At 41.0% G+C, this 17876-nt stretch overlaps 1 protein-coding gene across 9 annotated transcripts in view; it reads left to right on the top strand.

Moving 5' to 3' along the window:
- The window catches only part of LTBP1 (latent transforming growth factor beta binding protein 1), a 402262-nt gene that overhangs the window by 203740 nt on the left and 180646 nt on the right, over window positions 1-17876 (top strand). For all 9 annotated transcript variants that reach the window (XM_049652315.1, XM_049652312.1, XM_049652314.1 and 6 more), the window contains 2 exons: window positions 2600-2824; window positions 4204-4478. In XM_049652315.1, the coding sequence (XP_049508272.1) occupies window positions 2600-2824; window positions 4204-4478 (500 nt within the window). The remainder of the gene's footprint in view (window positions 1-2599; window positions 2825-4203; window positions 4479-17876) is intronic.

Genomic DNA, 17876 nt, shown 5'->3' with positions numbered 1-17876 from the left:
GCTTGCATTGTCTGACTTGACTCAACCCATTTTATCACTTTATCCCTTGCCTCAGGAACCCAAGGTTTTAACAAGACAGCCATACTCATTATCTCCCAAATATGCCTGCCTCCTTCTTTACACACATTATTTTCCCAAAAGGCACTTCTGTGTTTATGAATCTTGCCCAGTTTCAAAGACTTATCCCAAAGTCCCAAAGACTTATCCCTGTAAAGTCTATTGTGACTTTCCCAGAAATGAGTTTTCTCTTCTCTGATATTCCACAGGATTTACATTTTATATTTTCCGATTGTCACTTATATGCTGATCTGTACTGATAGTTACCATGTATTAGCTCCTCAGTTTTTTTTTTGTTCTTGAAGGGCAAGGACTGAATCTTCTGTGGCACCTAGAATGGTATTTGCCAAAGTGGTAGGCATGAATTGTTTCATTGCTTCATCCAGTATTTTATTGATCTCCAGCTTTCTTCTTTTTTTTTAATGTTTGTTTATTTAGAGAGCAGGGGAGGGGCAGAGAGAGGGGGAGAGAGAATCGCCAGCAGGCTCTACACTCTCAGCACAGAGGTGGACATGGTTTCAGTCTCACGAACCGTCAGATCATGACCTGAGCCGAAATCAAGAGTTGGATGCTTAATTGACTGAGCCTCCCAGGTGCCTCTCCAGCTTTCTTCTAAAAGCTGAACTATATGCTGGAAGTAAAACATACCAAGAGGAAACCCGTGATCGCAGAACTCTAGTTGAATGAGGCATACAGAAAGGTAGTCAGACAACTAACTCATGCAGTAGTAAGCTCAGTGGGCTTACTTGTGATGAGTAGCCAATGAGAACCCATGGAGGTCCAGAGGAGGGGTACCAAACCCAGATGAAGGACAATTGGGAATGCTTCTAGAAGAGGTGAGGGTTAAACAGAGTCTAAAAGATAAGTAGGAGTTAGGTAGCTGAGGGGGACAGAAGGGAAAGAGGGTTCAAGCCAAGGACACAGGGTGGATAAAGTACAAGAGGTTCTCTGCAAACTGAAGAAATGAATGAAAGTCAGTGTAGTGGAGTAAAAGAGAACGAGGTGAGATTTATAAGTGATAAAGCTTCACAAGGAACAGAGGTCCTGTGATGAGAGAGAAATGGACATACTTGATGAATGTTGACAAGGGAGGAGTTCTAGGCCTGGACGTTTGGATGGGTGAAATGGGGGAGCAGCAGTCTGGTTTCTGTTAAGGACCACTTGGTGAATGGAAGTATTGGGGGAAGGTGAGGAGTTCGATTTTGGACCTTTCCAGTTTGAGTCACGTGTGGAATATCTACACGAAGATACATTGTAGTAGACAGTTTGGAACTCAGCAGAAAGCTTTGGTTAGGAAATACCAATTTGGATGACATCACCATCTAACACAGTAAAATCATAGAAACAGCGTGTGTAGAATTAGTAAGGGCGAGAGGTTAAGAACAAGCCTTAAAGCATACCAGTACTTAAAAGGCATAGAAATGGAGTCTGCAAAGAATATTTCTGCAATGGTCGGAGAGGAAGGAGCACAAATAGATGAGTGAGATGTGATGGAAACCAAGGGAAAAATGAAATCCATCTATTGGGTTTAGCAACATGGAGCCCATGAGTGATCTTGGTAAGAGTAGTGTCATGTAGAAGAGAGGTAGGGAGAGGGAAGCACAGCCTGGTCCAAGCTAGATGGTAGTGTGTCGAGGCAGTTCTTTTGAAAGGTTGGTCTTAAAAGAGGAGAAGACTTAAAAGAGAGTAGAAGCTGGAAGGAAATGGAGTTGAGGCACTTTTACTGTTCAAGTTGGTAGGAGTCTGATTATGTTAAGAGGCTGATAGGAAGAATTTTAGTTAATTAGGAGGTTGACTAAAAGCTGAAGTTAGCCAGAATTTAAAACTCTTCTTAAAATTCTTTACTCCACCTGTCCTTTTATCTTTCTTTATTCTTAATCTGTTAAAGCCCATACTACTAATCACTCTGGTACTTCTCAGTTTCACTGTGGTCTATCCCAAGGAGATTGCATATTCCTATAAAGCAGGATTCAGGCTCTTCTCCTCCCTGATTCTGGGTAGCACTTAGTTCCATGTCTTACGAAGAGAATACCTGTATCAAGAGATGCTTTAAACACTCATTTGTTTCTTTGTTTATTCTTTGAGGAAATAATGTCTGCTGTGTGCCAGGAATTATTCTAGGTGCTGAGGATATAAAAATCACTAAGCTAGACAGATCACTTTTTCCTAAGGACTTTATAGTCTAGGGAGACAGTTAACAAACAAGTAATACACTACAAAATCAAGGTAATTATAGGATGCAACAGATACTGAAAAGGACACTGTGATAGATAATAATCCTGAGTGGCTACTTTGAATTCTTTCCCTTGTCAGGGAGAACAACCACAAGCAATTGGAGAGTTAAATGGCTTTAGGTGGGAAGAAAAAGATAGTAATAGTCCATTGTTTTCATAGTGTAGTGACTTCTTTGTTGACTGTTACTAAAGTCATCAGGAATATGATGATTATCATGGGCTGTGGGTTTTGGGGATTCTGTTGATTGGTTGTTACTTAGCATTTCAGAAACTACCCACCTCTCCTCATTTTCTCTTTTCCCTTGTAGTAATTTGCCATCTTCCATGTATGAATGGTGGCCAGTGCAGTTCAAGAGACAAATGCCAGTGCCCTCCAAATTTCACAGGGAAGCTTTGTCAGATCCCGGTCCGTGGTGCCAGTGTGCCTAAACTTTACCAGCATTCTCAACAGTCAGGCAAGACATTGGGAACGCATGTTGTCCACTCTACACATACCTTGCCTCTGACCATGACTAGCCAACAAGGAGTCAAAGGTAAGGTTATTTATTTTCTTTTTGCCCATTCATCAGATGTCTGTTAACCTACCTAACTCATGTGGAAGCACGTATCTGCAGATGGCGGGACTGGTATTGAAACAGAGAGAAGTATGTGATCTGTGGCCTGGGAAATGGTGGCAGGGACAGAATATGAGCTCAGGTATGTGGCTGCAGTACTTTCTAGGCCATAGAGATTTAGTATCTAGGAAATAAAGTAAAAAGGAGCCCATCCTTTTATGCTGGCTCTTAGCACCAAGAGCTGTTACATTCATGTTTCTGGCAGGGCCTAGGAAATAGAAAGATGAGCAAGGCAGTGTTCAGACTCATATAGGACTAATGAGCTAGTGGATTGCCTAGTACCTGCTGGTGAGTATTGAGTTTATTTTGTAGTTGAAGAGCGCTTGGTTTTAGTTATAAACAATCAGTTAACCTCACTGGGCTTCAATTTATTCATCTGTAGAGGAAGGTAAAGTAGGTCACTTGGAGCTTAGAAATTCTATGACTAACTCATTCTTTCAAACCTGGCATCTCTTATACATGAACAATTTTTGAAAAGGGGTCAGAGAAGTGTTAAGGCCTTTAGTCTTTAAAACTTGAATGTTAGTTAGCATCAGAAGATGAAATTTTATTTGGAAGTTGCAGAAAGTAAATACAGATATAAAATATCACGTGTAAGTATTTTCCATAGTTCAGGAGTCCCACAGGTATGGACATGCCATAACATTCAGGATAAGGGAATTATGCCTTGTGGAACTGTATTTCCTCTTTTGACGTAGAAAGGTAAATCTTACAAGTTTGGCAGTAGAAACATTGAGAAATGCAAAAGTAAACTCTTGAGCCTTTACTACTGCCCTTTGATAAAGTGTACCCACCTGTGACCACAGGCAGCATGAAGTTTATTTATTTTGAGATAGAGAGAGAGAGAGCGCGCATGCGTGTGCATGCACAAGCAGGGGAGGGGCAGAGAGGAGAGACAGAATCCCACTAGACTCTGCACCATCAGCGCAGAGCCCGATGTAGGGCTCAAACCCATGAATATCGAGATCATGACCTGAGCCGAGGTCAAGAGTTAGATGCTTAACTGCCTGAGCCACGCAGCGCCCCCTACCCCCCCAAGAATATTCTTGTCTCATGAATGTGTTACTGTGAAGGGTTTTAATGTCTCTTTATATGTCCAGTTTTACTCTTTAAAAGACACAAATCCAGGTTTAATTTGTGTTTTGAGTGTACCCTTTTATTCTCCAGAATTGATGGCTGTGCAGCAAAAATACATACACTAGGTGTACTATAAAGTTTATGTGGGTGTCTGTATTTGCTCTCATGCTGACTCACTTGTTAATTATTCACGACTAAAATTTTCTCCTAATCTCTTTTAGTGAAATTTCCTCCCAACATAGTCAATATCCATGTGAAACACCCTCCGGAGGCTTCAGTTCAGATACATCAGGTTTCAAGAATTGATGGCCCAACAGGCCAGAAGACAAAAGAAGCTCAAGCGGGCCAATCCCAAATCTCTTACCAAGGGCTTCCCGTCCAGAAGACCCAGACCGTACATTCCACGTACTCTCACCAGCAGGTCATTCCCCACGTCTACCCTGTGGCTGCTAAGACGCAGCTTGGCCGGTGCTTCCAGGAAACCATTGGGTCACAGGTAAGCAACATTGCCCTGCCCATTTGGGTAATGCATTATAGATATGGCATTTTAATAGGAAAGCCAGACTTGGCAAAATGGTTTTCAATAGATGGGGTTGACAGACTGACCCCTGGGCCCATTTTTTGTAAATACAGGTTTATTGGAACATAGCCACATCCATTCATTTACATACTGTCTGTCCTTCCATGCTGTTGGCAACAGTTATGTAGCGTTGGTGAGATCATGGGGTCCCCAAATCCTGAAATAAGGCCTGTAAAGCTCTTGACAGAAAAACTTTGCTGAACTCAGTCTATAATATTAAGTAGTGATCTTCCAGAAATGCTTCCAGAAGTCCATGATTGCCTGTTTATATATTTTTTTACTTAAGGTGATCTGTGAATAAAATAAGTCAGGCATGAGATATGGTATGTGAGATGTATTCTGCAAAGATGTTTGAAAACATTTATGCCTTTTTGCAACAGTTTCAAGAGACAAATGCCAGTGCCCTCCAAACCTGTAGGTTGTAGGTACAGAGGAATTTTGACCCCTTTGTGCAGTGATAACTTGGCATCTTCTTTCTGCTAATAAAAATTCGTAACTACCATGGCAATGCAGGAATTGTTTGACGTGCATTTTAATATTGAATTTGCACGTCACTTTAGGCCTATATTTATACCATAAAGTGAGAGAAAGGCTGAGTTTTCTTTAAAACTCACTGTTGAATATACATAGCAAAGACAATATAAATATATTGGTTCCTCTACCTCAACCATGTTGTGCTACTTGCTTTGGGATCACATGATAATGTTGTGGCTTTTTCCTGTGGTTCTGCTCTTGTCATTTCATATGGTTTGGATCCCCCATGAGAAGAGTCGGTGAGATAAATGTATTATTATTCCTCTGTTGTTACCTGATTATTAGAAAATTAGTGTGTGTGTGAAGTATTTGTAGGTAATAGAGTCAGTTGTTACTGCTTTAGAAACCTAGAAAATGCTTTTTAGGTACTAGACAAGTGTACGGTAGGGTTGTAATCTTTCTTCTGGGGCAGTAAAACAAAATTGGTTTATAGACCCAGCTAGAAAAGAGAACCCATGTGAATAGAGTTAAAGGTCTTGGCTAGAGCTATGGCCCCAGCAGTAGGTGCTAGGAGACCAGCTTCCTTATCTGTAAGGTAGAGATAAGAATATGGGGGTTTGTCAAGATGAGACATGTAATGTGTCTGCTTTGCAAATGTTGTAGAACTCTGCAAATATTAGCTTAGAAGGTACTTATCTATCCAGATAGTCAAACTTAAAAATAGAGTAGGTGATTGCTTATGTCCTGTAATTTTAGTAAAGCAAGGAAGGCTTGATCCCCCAAACACCACCTTTGTTGTCTGCCTACAGATACCTGAAATGCGCACTGAAGGGAACCTTTTCATTCCTCAGTTGAAGACCAGGTTTAAGCAAATGCTTCTTGGAGAAGGAACATCATCAATTTAAATTTAGCTTAGAAGTAAAGACTGGATTTTGTGCTAAGGTCAGGTTTCGGTAGGGACAGTGGGGCTGAAGATAAACTTCATACTTCACAATGTTGCCCCAGAGTAGCCTTGGAGAGAGAGGGTGATATTGGTGCCATTTGCATTGTTTAGCCATTCCAGCTTAGATTGGTCACGAGAAAGGAAAAGGCAGGTCCTTTTAAAACTCTGTGCCCAGTATCTTTCTCCCTAATTTCCAAGTTGGACACAGAGCCTAAAAAGCAAGAAAATGAGGTATTAACAAACTTACCAGTTTTGTATAATAGTAGGCTGAGGATTGCGAACTAGAAAGGATAAAAACAAACTATTTACTTTCAAGCGTAAGCTGGACAGTACAGTCAAAGCGAGCTGGATAATTGGTAGAGTTCCCCAAATAATTCAAACTCCGTGGAATACTTTTGCCTTATCTGGATACTCTTCTGACTTCTGGTCAGAATGATCCAGACAATGATCTCAGTTCTTAATTTATTTTGCATGTGTAGTCACTAATACCCAGCTTCAAAATAAGACCTGTTTTCAAGAAAACACTCTTACTGTTACTGAGAAATGTTGCTGCATGCCTATGATTGTCCAGTAATTTGTGTAATTAGGATGATCGAGACATTAAAAAATACATTTCTGGCAAATAGTCAATAGTATATAAGACGTGTCCCTACAGAGGTGCTGGAAAATATGTGTGCTTTCTAGCTATAGTTAGTTTGCAAACAAAGCTCCACGAGGTGGTGTAGGTAGATTTTTAAATGAATTGCAGAAACAACTGTGTAAATGCTCCTTCAGTGTGCATTGCGTTGCTTAGTGGGAACACTCTCATTAGCTGCAGATTTTGGCTCTTGAGACTTCGAATGCCTTAGAGTTATCAGTAACTGTGTTTATGTGTTACCATGAGAGGTCACATATGAAACAAATTTGGCAGAAACTGCTTTTGTGTCTATGGCACATTCTAATAGTAAACTTGGGGTTGAAAGTTGAACATGAGCTATGATCATGTATTTAAATTCAGGGCATCTTTGTATAGTGGAATGTCAGGAATTGCTTCAGTGGTAGAGGAAAATGCATGATTGGTTAGGAAGGCAAGCTCCCACAGAAGTGGGGGAGAAGAATTAAAGGAAAGAGAACATGGCAAGAAATGGGGAAGGGAGTGTTAGGAAAGACCAGAGAAGCAAAATAGCTTGGGATTCCTGGCATGTATTTGTACAGATAACAAGCCCCTTACACCTGAGGCATAGTGTGATATAAATGACTTAGTATCAAGGTAACACTTTCATGAAGCCCCCCTTCACCATGCAGTCAAATTCAGAATCGTTTCAAGTGGGACAACCGACATTATGTGCCTCCTGATGTGACACAGTATGGAGTTTCCACATCATCCTTGAAGTATTCTTGCCAAAAATATTTAACCTGAATCTAATAAAGCCTTTACACCTAACCTATCTAGCTCATAGGCAAAGGGGAAACAAACTAAAAACATCACACACATATCTCCTCCAGCAGACAGATTCATAATGTAGGATATTATAACCTGGCTTCTTCAAAGAAAAAATCTTCTCATGAGGGAAAACAAGAAAAGCAGAGTGACTTTTCTAGAAAGAGACAAATGAGACCCAATGACAAATATAACATATGAACCTTAACTCTTAGCTAGAAATACACACACACACACACACACACACACACACACACACACATACACATACACACAACACCCGGCTCCAAAGGATATTGGAGAAATCTAAATAGGGCTGGATATTAGATGATATTCTGGAATTACTATTATTTAGGTAGGATAATGATGTGGGGGTTATGTAGGACCATTCCTTATTCTTGAGAGATGAATGTTCAAAGTTTTAGAGGTAAAACGCCATGATGGTTATGGTTTATTTTCAGATACATCTCATACACAAATAAGACAAAATTGTAATAGTTGTTGACCCCGAGAGGTAGGTATTCAAGTGACTGTCTCAGAATATGTGAAAGTTTCTTGAGGAAAAGAAACAAAAATAACTGTCTAGACTTAGAATAATCAAATTTTAAGTTGAACTCGAAAGCTGTAACTTTAATACATTTTATGAATTTTTAGAGAGTAATTTTAAAAGTTTCAACTTAGGAAAGAATGGGGTGGGTGGATGTGGGGACGGTAGACATGAGGAGGCCATGGAGGAGACGTTGGCTTCGGTCCATTTGTGAATTGACCAGGGTCCAGTCTAAGAAGTTAACTTGAAAATAAAGATGAATTCCTGAGCTTTTGTAAAGAATCAAGCATCAGGATTTGATTATTGGCTGTTGTGGGGGATTAAAAAAAAAAAAAAAAGAATGTGATAAGTTGGACCGTTCTGAACTTCCTTGCTTCAGAAATCAGATAAATGCTCACAATGATTGATTAACCCTGGGGGAGGGTTGTAAGATGAAGATGAGTAGCTACATCTTTGTTTTAAGCAGCCCCATCCTTGACTGACATCAAGAATGGTGCGTTCTTGAGTATCAGTCAGGAAGTCTAATGCTGTTTCAGAGATGGAGCGAGAGTAGATGAGTGGAGAAGATTAATTGAGCAGCAAATAGCTCTAGTGGTGATAAATTCGTGAGAACAGTGGACATTTCTTTGGCTTGTATTATGAAGAGAAAAGAGCAGGAATAATGGGATTGGGAATTTATAATGTCACACACTTGACAGAGTGTGACAAGGTATGGGGGGATAGAGCTGGGGGAGGAATCAGGCCTATCGTTTTACTGTTGGAGAAAGTGATGTTCCATCTTTTAAGTCCTAAAAATAATTTCTTCTTTAGATCACATAGAGTATTGATTTCTGTGTGAATTGAGCTGGATACAGGCATTGCTAAATTCATATTCAAGTATTAAAAGAGTAGAAATTAATAGAATGCATGGTGTGGCTAAGAGGATGGATTTCTTGAATGTAAATCGAATCTGAAGCAGTTAACAAGTCATAATTTTGGCAGTTATCTCTCTGTGCTACCTGAAGTAGTTGTGGGTGGGGGGTGTTCTCTGTATATATTTGAAAACATTTTGGAAAGTCTACTCACTGTATAGATGAAGTTAGAATTACAATTTCTGATGGTTAAAATTACCAACTATTTTTAGGAAAATCTTGTGTTATTTCACATGCTGGAAATGTGAACATTTCCGTGCTGGTTTTCATCTCTAAGGAGAGGCCAAATTTCAGAAAATACCCCCTCAATTTCTTTTTGCATCACAGGGACATTGAATATGTATACTTTTTCTGTTGTACAAGGGTTTCCTTTGTTTTAAGTTGGTTCTCTTAATAGTGACCCAAATTTGAAACTTACTTGGCATTTGAGTGTCTGTTTTACGCAGGTTTTATTTGTTGCCCAGTTGCCGGCAACAAACATTTGCAGTGACCTAATGATGCCAGATGGTATGAAAAGACCCTGTCTGAGAAGTGTTTAGAATCACGAGGTAGGGCTTGGGGTCCAATGTCCACGCTTGGGTCTGCCTTTGCCTGGTTGTGCAATCATGTGCTGTTTTAAATGTGGGAACATGCCCCTTAATTAGACACAGACGTACAAGATGAGACAAAAAGTCCAAATGCTTCAAGACCTTCCTTTTGCACATGCCAAAAGAGCAGAAAATTCTGCATATAAACACCTGAGTTAACGAAGAACAGAAATACTGGAAAACCTGAAGTAGGTCTAAACAGAAAAGATATTTTTAGTACAGTGCTTTAGCACAGATAAAGATGCTCAAGCAACACCCAAACCTGCTTGCAACCATAAAATGGCCATAACAGTTAAAAAAATAAAACAAAACAAAACCGTAAGAAACAAACTCTGTGTTTTCATTTAAATTTTCTAATATGTATTCACTACAAAAAAAAAAAAATCCTTATGTGGATTAAGGAGAGAAGAGAGCAGTACTTGTGAAATCCTGAAATTACTGGAAAAGCCTTTATTTCCTTTCCTTCCCGGTCATACAAATAAGAAGAGCAGGAGCAAAACCGAGTTAAGATGACTTGAGAATTATTTAGGGGTCCTCCTAGAGGTTCTAGAAGTTGTTCCAACAGTTCTCTTTAGACAGGAAAAATGGAAACTGGATGGGCCATTGGAGAAAAAGTTTATATAATTGGAGATAGGTCTCTTTTGGCAGATAAATTCCATAACATCCTCAGGCTCTAAATCTTAGTCCTAACACACACACACACACACACACACACACACACACACACAATTTTTGAAGGGCCAAACAAATGGACTTGACTTTTGTTTAAAAAAAACTTTTTTTAAAGTAACCATCATGGAGAAATTAACAAGAAACTGTGATCTCATCAAAGTGGGAACTCTCCTAATTACACGGCTGAAAGTACTTTTTATCTTTCTTTCTTTCTTTTTTTTTTTTTTTTAATTTATTTATTTCTGTTGAGAGTGAGAGACAGTGCCAGTGGAGAAAGGGGCAGAGACAGTGAGAGGGAGGGAGGATAAGAATCCCAAGCAGGCTCTGGTTCCATGCTGTCAGCGCAGAGCCCAGTCCCTGGCTCACTCGATCTCACCAACCGTGAGAACATGACCTGAGCCATAATCAAGAGTCAGGCGCTTAACCGACTGAGCCACCCAGGTGCCCCTGAAAGTACTTTTTAAAAAGTCTCAGGGCACCTGGGTGGCTCAGTTGGTTAAGCATCCAACTTCGGCCGAGGTCATGTTCTCGCAGTTCTTGAGTTCAAGGTCTGCATCCGGCTCTGTACTGATAGCTTGGAGCCTAGAACCTGCTTCGGATTCTGTATCTCCCTCTCTATCTCCTCCTCCCCTGTTCATGCTCTGTCTGTCTGTCTCTCGCAAAAATAAATATTAAAAAAAATTTTTTTAAGTCTCAATTTTCTGTGACAGGACTTTGAAGAAGAATATTTCTTGGTTTCTACCACACAACAGCCAGTGAGAAAGTAAGGAAGCAGATGCTTGGCCTGTCAGTTCCACAAGGCAGAAAAGATACATATGGATAGATACTGATGTGGATTGATACCACAGACAGACTGTAGACTTTGCAAATCTGTTCGCAGTGAGGATGAGAATTCAGGACTCAATTAAAGGAGCTGGGAGAGTATGTTCTGCTTAGAAATCTATTCTTTAATTTCCACAAAGTCCCCTCTGCTGTGACCTAAGAGCATTGCGAGGATGAGGCCTAAAAGTAGGGTAAAAGACGTGGTTTAGGATATTCTGACAGGGGTGATGCTAGAGTCGTTGTGACACTCTTCACATTGGCTATTTCCCTTTACAAGCTACATAAATCGATGAGACTTCTAAAGAAGGAATAACTAGGAGCACCTGGTTGGCTCAGTAGGTTGAATGTCTGACTTCAGCTCAGGTCATGATCTCCTGGCTTGTGAGTTCGAGCCCCATCTCAGGCTCTTGGCTGACAGTGCAGAGCCTGCTTCAGATCCTCTGTCCCCCTGTCTCTCTGCTTCTCTCTCTCTCTCTCAAAAAATAAGTAAAATGTTTAAGAAGGAATAACTATAAGACATTTTACCAAAGTCGCTTGGCCTCTCACTTACATATCATCCCTTATGTGGGAAGGAGAACTGGGTCAGCATTGGGTACAGGTGTGTATGTGGCCCTCACCCTTACCCATTTCCCCAGCCACATGCTTTTGGGGGCAGGTCTGTCCCTGGTGAACTTGGCCTTCATCTTCTTGCAGAAGTACTGCGGGGCAGTGAGTGGGAAAGGCAGGGCCAGGGCTACCAGACATCTGCCTTCTCTGTGAGCAGAGAGCCCCAATGGGGTATGCTGATTGCATTTACTGAAGTTTGGCCTCCTTCAGGTGGAATAAACCATTAACACCAGGCACTTCCTATGACATCTGGGTTTTTCTTCAGTGTCCCACTCAAATACTCCTTTGACATAATCTAAGAAATATTTAATTGAGTGTTAGTGAGTCTGGTTGTCTCCAGTGGCTCTCAAATGGCCACCCTTGCCAAACCTTACCTGTGTCAACTGCGGAGGTATCACCGAAGGTGTCACACACGTGTCAGCGATGGGTGCCTGGAGCTCTCCAGTGTTGGCTGGTCTGGTTCCAGCAGCCTTTGCCAGACAGACTTCGTTCAGGGCCTCTCTTCCTTCGAGTTTAAAAGATCAGTAAAGACCCAAAGGGAGAAGGAGCTGTATGTGAAAGAGAATGTGTCTGCATGTCTCTGGGCTTCTGCCAGTGGCCAGGGAAACTGCTAGCTTTACTTGGGGAATGTGGGACTAAGACATTAGGATAATCAAAATATAGATTCTTAGAACTGAAGTAGGCTACTTGAGAGAATGGATGATGACCTAGACGCATTACCCTTCCTACTGCCTGATTACGGTCTTTACCTAGGCCAATGTCTGCACCTATGCACGTCAGCTTTGGCTGTTCCCTCACCCTAATCTCTTAAATAGCCAAGTTTATGCTTTCTTGGTCCTCCTCAAGCACCTCCTCTCAGATGTTTTTCATTTTATTGGCAGTGACAGTGCCTTTATCATGACTGGAAATATCAAATTTCCATGTTTTATGCCTCTAGGGCTCACTCAATACCCCTATTAATAATTAGATTCCTGTTTTTGCTGAGGAACAGGCCTTGAGATTAATTATAGGGCAGTTTGGAGTGGAAGCAAGTTATGTCACTTCTGAATTTGGCAAAGTGATATGGTTTTGTGGTCATTCCATTTGAAGATGGCAATATGCCGGAAGTAGTTTTAAGATCCCAAGGTATGGAGCTCCTCGGTGGCTCAGTTGGTTAAGCGTCTGACTTTGGTTCAGGTCATGGTCGCACAGTTCATGGGTTTGAGCCCCATGTCAAGCTCTCTGCTGTCAGCAGGGAGCCCACTTCAAATCTTCTGTCCCTCTCTCTCTGCCCTCCCCCACTTATACTCACTGTCTCTCTCAAAAATAAATAAATTAACTTAAAAAAGCCCAAGGTTTGAATTGATGTTTGACTTAGGCTCTATACATTACAAAAATGTTTAAAGACTCAGCTGGTATTCTTGGGTCTGTTGTTTCTTGGCCTTGCCAACATGGTCCCTTAGAATTGAGATTTGCTAAAACAAAGTAGAATCATTCTGGTTTACTTAAACACACACACACACACACACACACACACACACGTACAGAAAAACCAAAATAAACCCCAGTCCTCTGGAATCTGACCCATAAATTTGTGGAGAAAAAGCAACACTGATGTTGAGAGATGACAATGACTCCATTGCCCTGCCCTGCCCCTTCTCCCACATTGAGGACAGATAGTACAGGTTTCTTTTTCTTTCTCATCCTTCCATTTTTTCTTTCTCCTCTTGTCTTCTTTTGTGAATCAAAAAATTTACATATCAATGTATCAAATGGAATATTCTTTTCAGTGAGGCCCTTTATGAGACTGTGCATTTATTCTAGCAATGGCTGTTGGGCCAACAGATTGGAAATTTCCGTTTCGAAGGGATTTTTCAGAACTAGTTAATGGAGCTGCATGAGAAAATTTGTCTGTCTGTGATCTTGTGCAGCTCCCTCATTTGCTATATTCTCAGTGGCTTGAAGGCTTCCAGGGGTCAGTTCAGCCTCCAGAAAGCAAGGATTTGTACCATTGGATATTTGAAGTAGCATGTCTTCATCCCTGAAGAGAATTCTGAAATCCACGCAGAGGAGTTCTAAATATTTTGAACAAAAACAGCAATGCTTTCAAGATGACACTTTGAAGAGGTCTGGTTTAGAATGTGCAGGCCTTAATGGAGCTGTTAAGAAAATGGTTTGAACATTCTGTGGCTTAGGGGCAGGCGTCCTGGTAAGATGCTGTGTTTTTATAAAATTGATAGCTGATAGAGAACACTGACATTTATGACCTTACTTGACCTTAAAAATAGGGAAAAGTTGGTATTCTTGTCTCCCATTTACTTATGTGAAGCCTGAGACTCAGAGATGGAGGTGATGTTTCCATGTCCATAATCTTTTTCCGTTTTTGCAAGCTCCCTGTCTCTCTGGCCCTCAGTTGTGTGTGTGTGTGTGTGTGTGTGTGTGTGTGTGTGTGTGTTTTCATTTTTCAAATAACTGGTTTGCCTGAGAAGACTACCAAGGCCACTTTTAGCCCTGCAGTCCTTTGACTGGTACGTTTGACATCTTTCTTCTTTTCCATCTTATGTGCCACCAATAGTTACATATGCACAGGGCCTATGGACAGAGCAAACTGCACAAAAATGAGATACGTCAAGACCTACTAGGGATGCTTGGGTGGCTCAGTCGGTTAAGTGTCTGACTCTTGATTTCATCTCAGGTCGTGATCTCACGGTTCATGATTTCAAGCCCCATATCGGGCTCTGAATCCCTGCTTGGGATTCTCTGTCTCTCCCTCTCTGCCCCTCCCCTGCTTGCGCTCTCGTGCTCTCTAAATAAAGAAACTTAAAAAAAATACCTACAGTGATTTCTCAAATCCAGCCTGTATTGGTACCTCCAAAAAGTCTTCTGAAGTCCTTCACCCACATGTACTGTCTTCTGTCTGAACTCTACTTACTGCATTTGGAATCCCGTCAGACCATTTTGAATTTAATTATCTCAAAATTGTTGATTATGAACCTCTTTTCCCCACAAGGCTATGCTTTTCACGAGGGCAGGGCCATTTAGGAATTGAGCTCAGTGCTGGCGGCAGAATAGATTGTGCTGTAGTAATAAATTAACATGACAAAAGCTTGCATTTTGCTTGTGCTAGGTGTGTAAGGGGTAAGCCAGGAGCTCTGTGCCATCACTCTCTGTCAGGCTGATGGGTTTCCACTGTGTTAAGACTGTGCTATCCGGAATATGTGGCCTCTTTAATTCCTACAGCACGGGGAGAGAGGTGCTGCAAGGGACATTGCTTTTCCCACAACCCTTGTTCAGAGTGAGTCACTTGGCCCCGCCTGTCAGGGCTATGGACTCCATCGTGGCCCTCCCAAAACATATGTTGAAACCTTAATCTCCAGTGTGACTATATTTGGAGATAGAGTCAATAAGGAGGTAATTAAGATGAAATGAGTTTGTAAGGGTGGGGCCTTGATGTGATAGGATTTGTGTCCGTCTAAGAAGTGACCCCTGAGAGCTCACTCTCTCTGCCCTGTGTGGACACAGCAAGATGGCAGCGTCCTGCAAGCCAGGAAGAAAGACCTCACTAGAGCTGACGGTGATGGTGCTCTGATCTTGCATTTTAAGCAGAACAGAGAGAAAATGGATGTCTGTTCTTCAAGCCCCCCGGTATGTGATATTTTGTTACAGTAGTCGGAGCTGACCGATGCAGTTAGGAAGCTGGCACATGCCGGGAAGCTGGGACAAGTGGTTCTTTGGTGAGCAGTGAATGTTCCTGCCACAAGTGGCAGAATGTGGTCAAGACAGACCTGGTTTCCTGCTCCCGGGGAACTCAAGAAACCTATTAATATGATTTGTGGCGTTCAGTTTTTCTACACTATTTGCAACCAAACCACAGGTAATTATTAGTTTTGAGTTCTGTGTACTTGGATAAAACACAGAAAAACTGAAAGCTTAACCAGATGAGGCACGTGTTGCAATTTACACAGCGGTATGAGGCCTGAAATGTTTTTTGTTCCTTGCAGTATCTCTACATAGAAAAAAAAAGAAAAGAAAAGAAAAGAAACTGAGAAGCACCAGAGCTTAATATAGAAAATTTCCTTCAGTACAGTTGTAGAAGTAAGCATTGGGGAAAGAAGCCTTTATGTTCATCATTTTGGGAGTGATCCAGTTGCCATAGTAATAACAACCCTCCCTGTATGCCCATCTTGATTTCCTCCTGAGCATGAGTCTGTCTTTTTAGTCACATCCTCGGTAATGGAACTTTGAATAAATTTCATGTTCTCACCATCTAAGGCTAGGATTTATGATGTGATTTGTGTTGTTTTGCTGTAAGGACAGGGTAACGGGAATTATGATGTCAGAATATAATCATGACAATACTTATTCTTTTTACGGTGTAAAAATAGCAACACACATATATCACAACTGATGAAATGCTTATTAAATCATTGTAGAGATGGAGAAAATAGCCCAAATTTAATTGTTTCTTTAGAAAAGATGTCAAGTAGAATCATAAGTTTCATGCTTAAGAATTTTTTTTCCCTTTGTATGTTACTTTTTAAAACCATTTTTGCCTTAGCGTAACTTTTAAAATATCGTTTCATAAACTAAAGTAGTTGTCTGGAATTCCTTGAAGCCTATGGTTTGGCTTCAGCGGGCTTTAAACAAATACACTGTCAGAAATCAACGTGGATACGTTTCCAGCAGTTAATGCCCTAGTCATAGTAGATATTTTGTAAAATCAATAGCCTGAAATATCAGAGGATTATGGTTGTATCAGATACCCCAAATGCCTAACATTGTTTTAATTACTCTAATAAAAGAAAGCTGGGTGGATTAAAAAAAAAAAAAAGCAAAAAAAAAAACCTTGCTTATAAAGAATGTTCTGCTCAAGCCAAAGCAAATTTTTTACAAGTTCTTTAAAAAATCTGGAAGTATTTAAGCGCTTTCCTCTTCTTATGAGACAATGCCTGTTACCCCGCCAGTGCTCTGTCGTACAATATTCCCCTTTATGACAACAGGCCTTAGGACAAGTTGATCAAATATGTTGTTCTAGTTGCATTAATGATAGGCTTAGATATTGGGACCCTCTTTCTTACTGGCGCATAGAAATAAACATATTTAATGTTCTAGTGCATGGACATTGAAGAGCTCTCCTGAGGTTTTCCAGTTTAGTTTGGAGCCATGGTTGGCCCAGAGGCCATAAGAACACCGTTTTAGTCAGAAGACGGACAGAAGTCACTTTGCCGGAGTGGAGATATGTTTATATCATAGCGAAAAGATTGATGATAGGAATAAAGAGCTGTGATAGAAGTTTGGATTCATCCACCCCATTGTGTGTACTTGGAACTTTTCCCATAAGGGACCTCATTCTGGTTCTTATGAAAAGAAGTCCAAGATTTCCAAAAAAGGGGTTCCCATTCTTCAACCAGATATAGAGTACTGAGGGTATAGCTTCTGTTTGCCAGAAAACCTCAGTTTGTACCAGAATGTTGGGGTAAAGTTTTCTGGGTCTGGGTGGGGGTGAACGTGTCAGATGCATGCTTGGAGTAATTAATGGGACACCCATGCCGTGTAGGTTGATCAATCACAATGTGACCTTGCAATGGGTCCCAGCTCAGGATAGGCAAAATTTGCATTTCCATGACCATCTTGAGTAATTTCTGATAGTTTGCCTATTTGATAATCATATATGATTCATTATAATTAATCTAGAGAGTGGCTGTTGAAAAGCCATGACTGTTTTCAGGAAGATAGAGCTGCTTTTTTGTGAGCACTGATTAGCAGAAGAGGGGTGAGCTGGGAGGGTAGGGTCAAGAGGAGGAGGCCCATCCTAGTATCACTGATCACACTGATCTAGGTCAGGGTGTGATGCTAGGCCTAGGAAGTCTGCATCATCATGGAATGTACTGTATCAGTCTGGCAGGCAGGAGACATTTAAGGAACCTTGCCCTTCATAGGATTTCCCTGACACAGGAAACCATTCCACTTACAACCTCCGGTTATCTTCTACCCCTGCACTGGAGCCTTTATAAAATCATAGAATTTAGGCACATCAATGAGTATTAGTAATTAGTCTGTACGTAAAACTTAATTGATGAGGAAGCTAAAGTCTAGAGAAGTGAATTAGTTGCTTCACATCTCGTATCTCTGGTTGGTGAGGACTGAAACTGAGCCTTTCTGGTTGCTACTCCAGTGTTCTTTCTACTATTCCATCCTGGTTTAGCCCATCTCTTGTGGTCCCGGGGTGTTCACAAGGAACTGTTGCTATCTGTGTAAGTAGGCTCAGGCTGCCCTAGCAAAATACCATAGTCTGGGTAGCTTAAGCTATCCAAACTTACTTTCTGCAGTTTGGGAGATAGGAAATCTGAGAT

This window comes from Panthera uncia, assembly GCF_023721935.1.
Source record: "Panthera uncia isolate 11264 chromosome A3 unlocalized genomic scaffold, Puncia_PCG_1.0 HiC_scaffold_12, whole genome shotgun sequence".
Lineage (NCBI taxonomy): Eukaryota > Metazoa > Chordata > Mammalia > Carnivora > Felidae > Panthera > Panthera uncia.
This window is presented reverse-complemented; position numbering and strand designations above follow the sequence as displayed.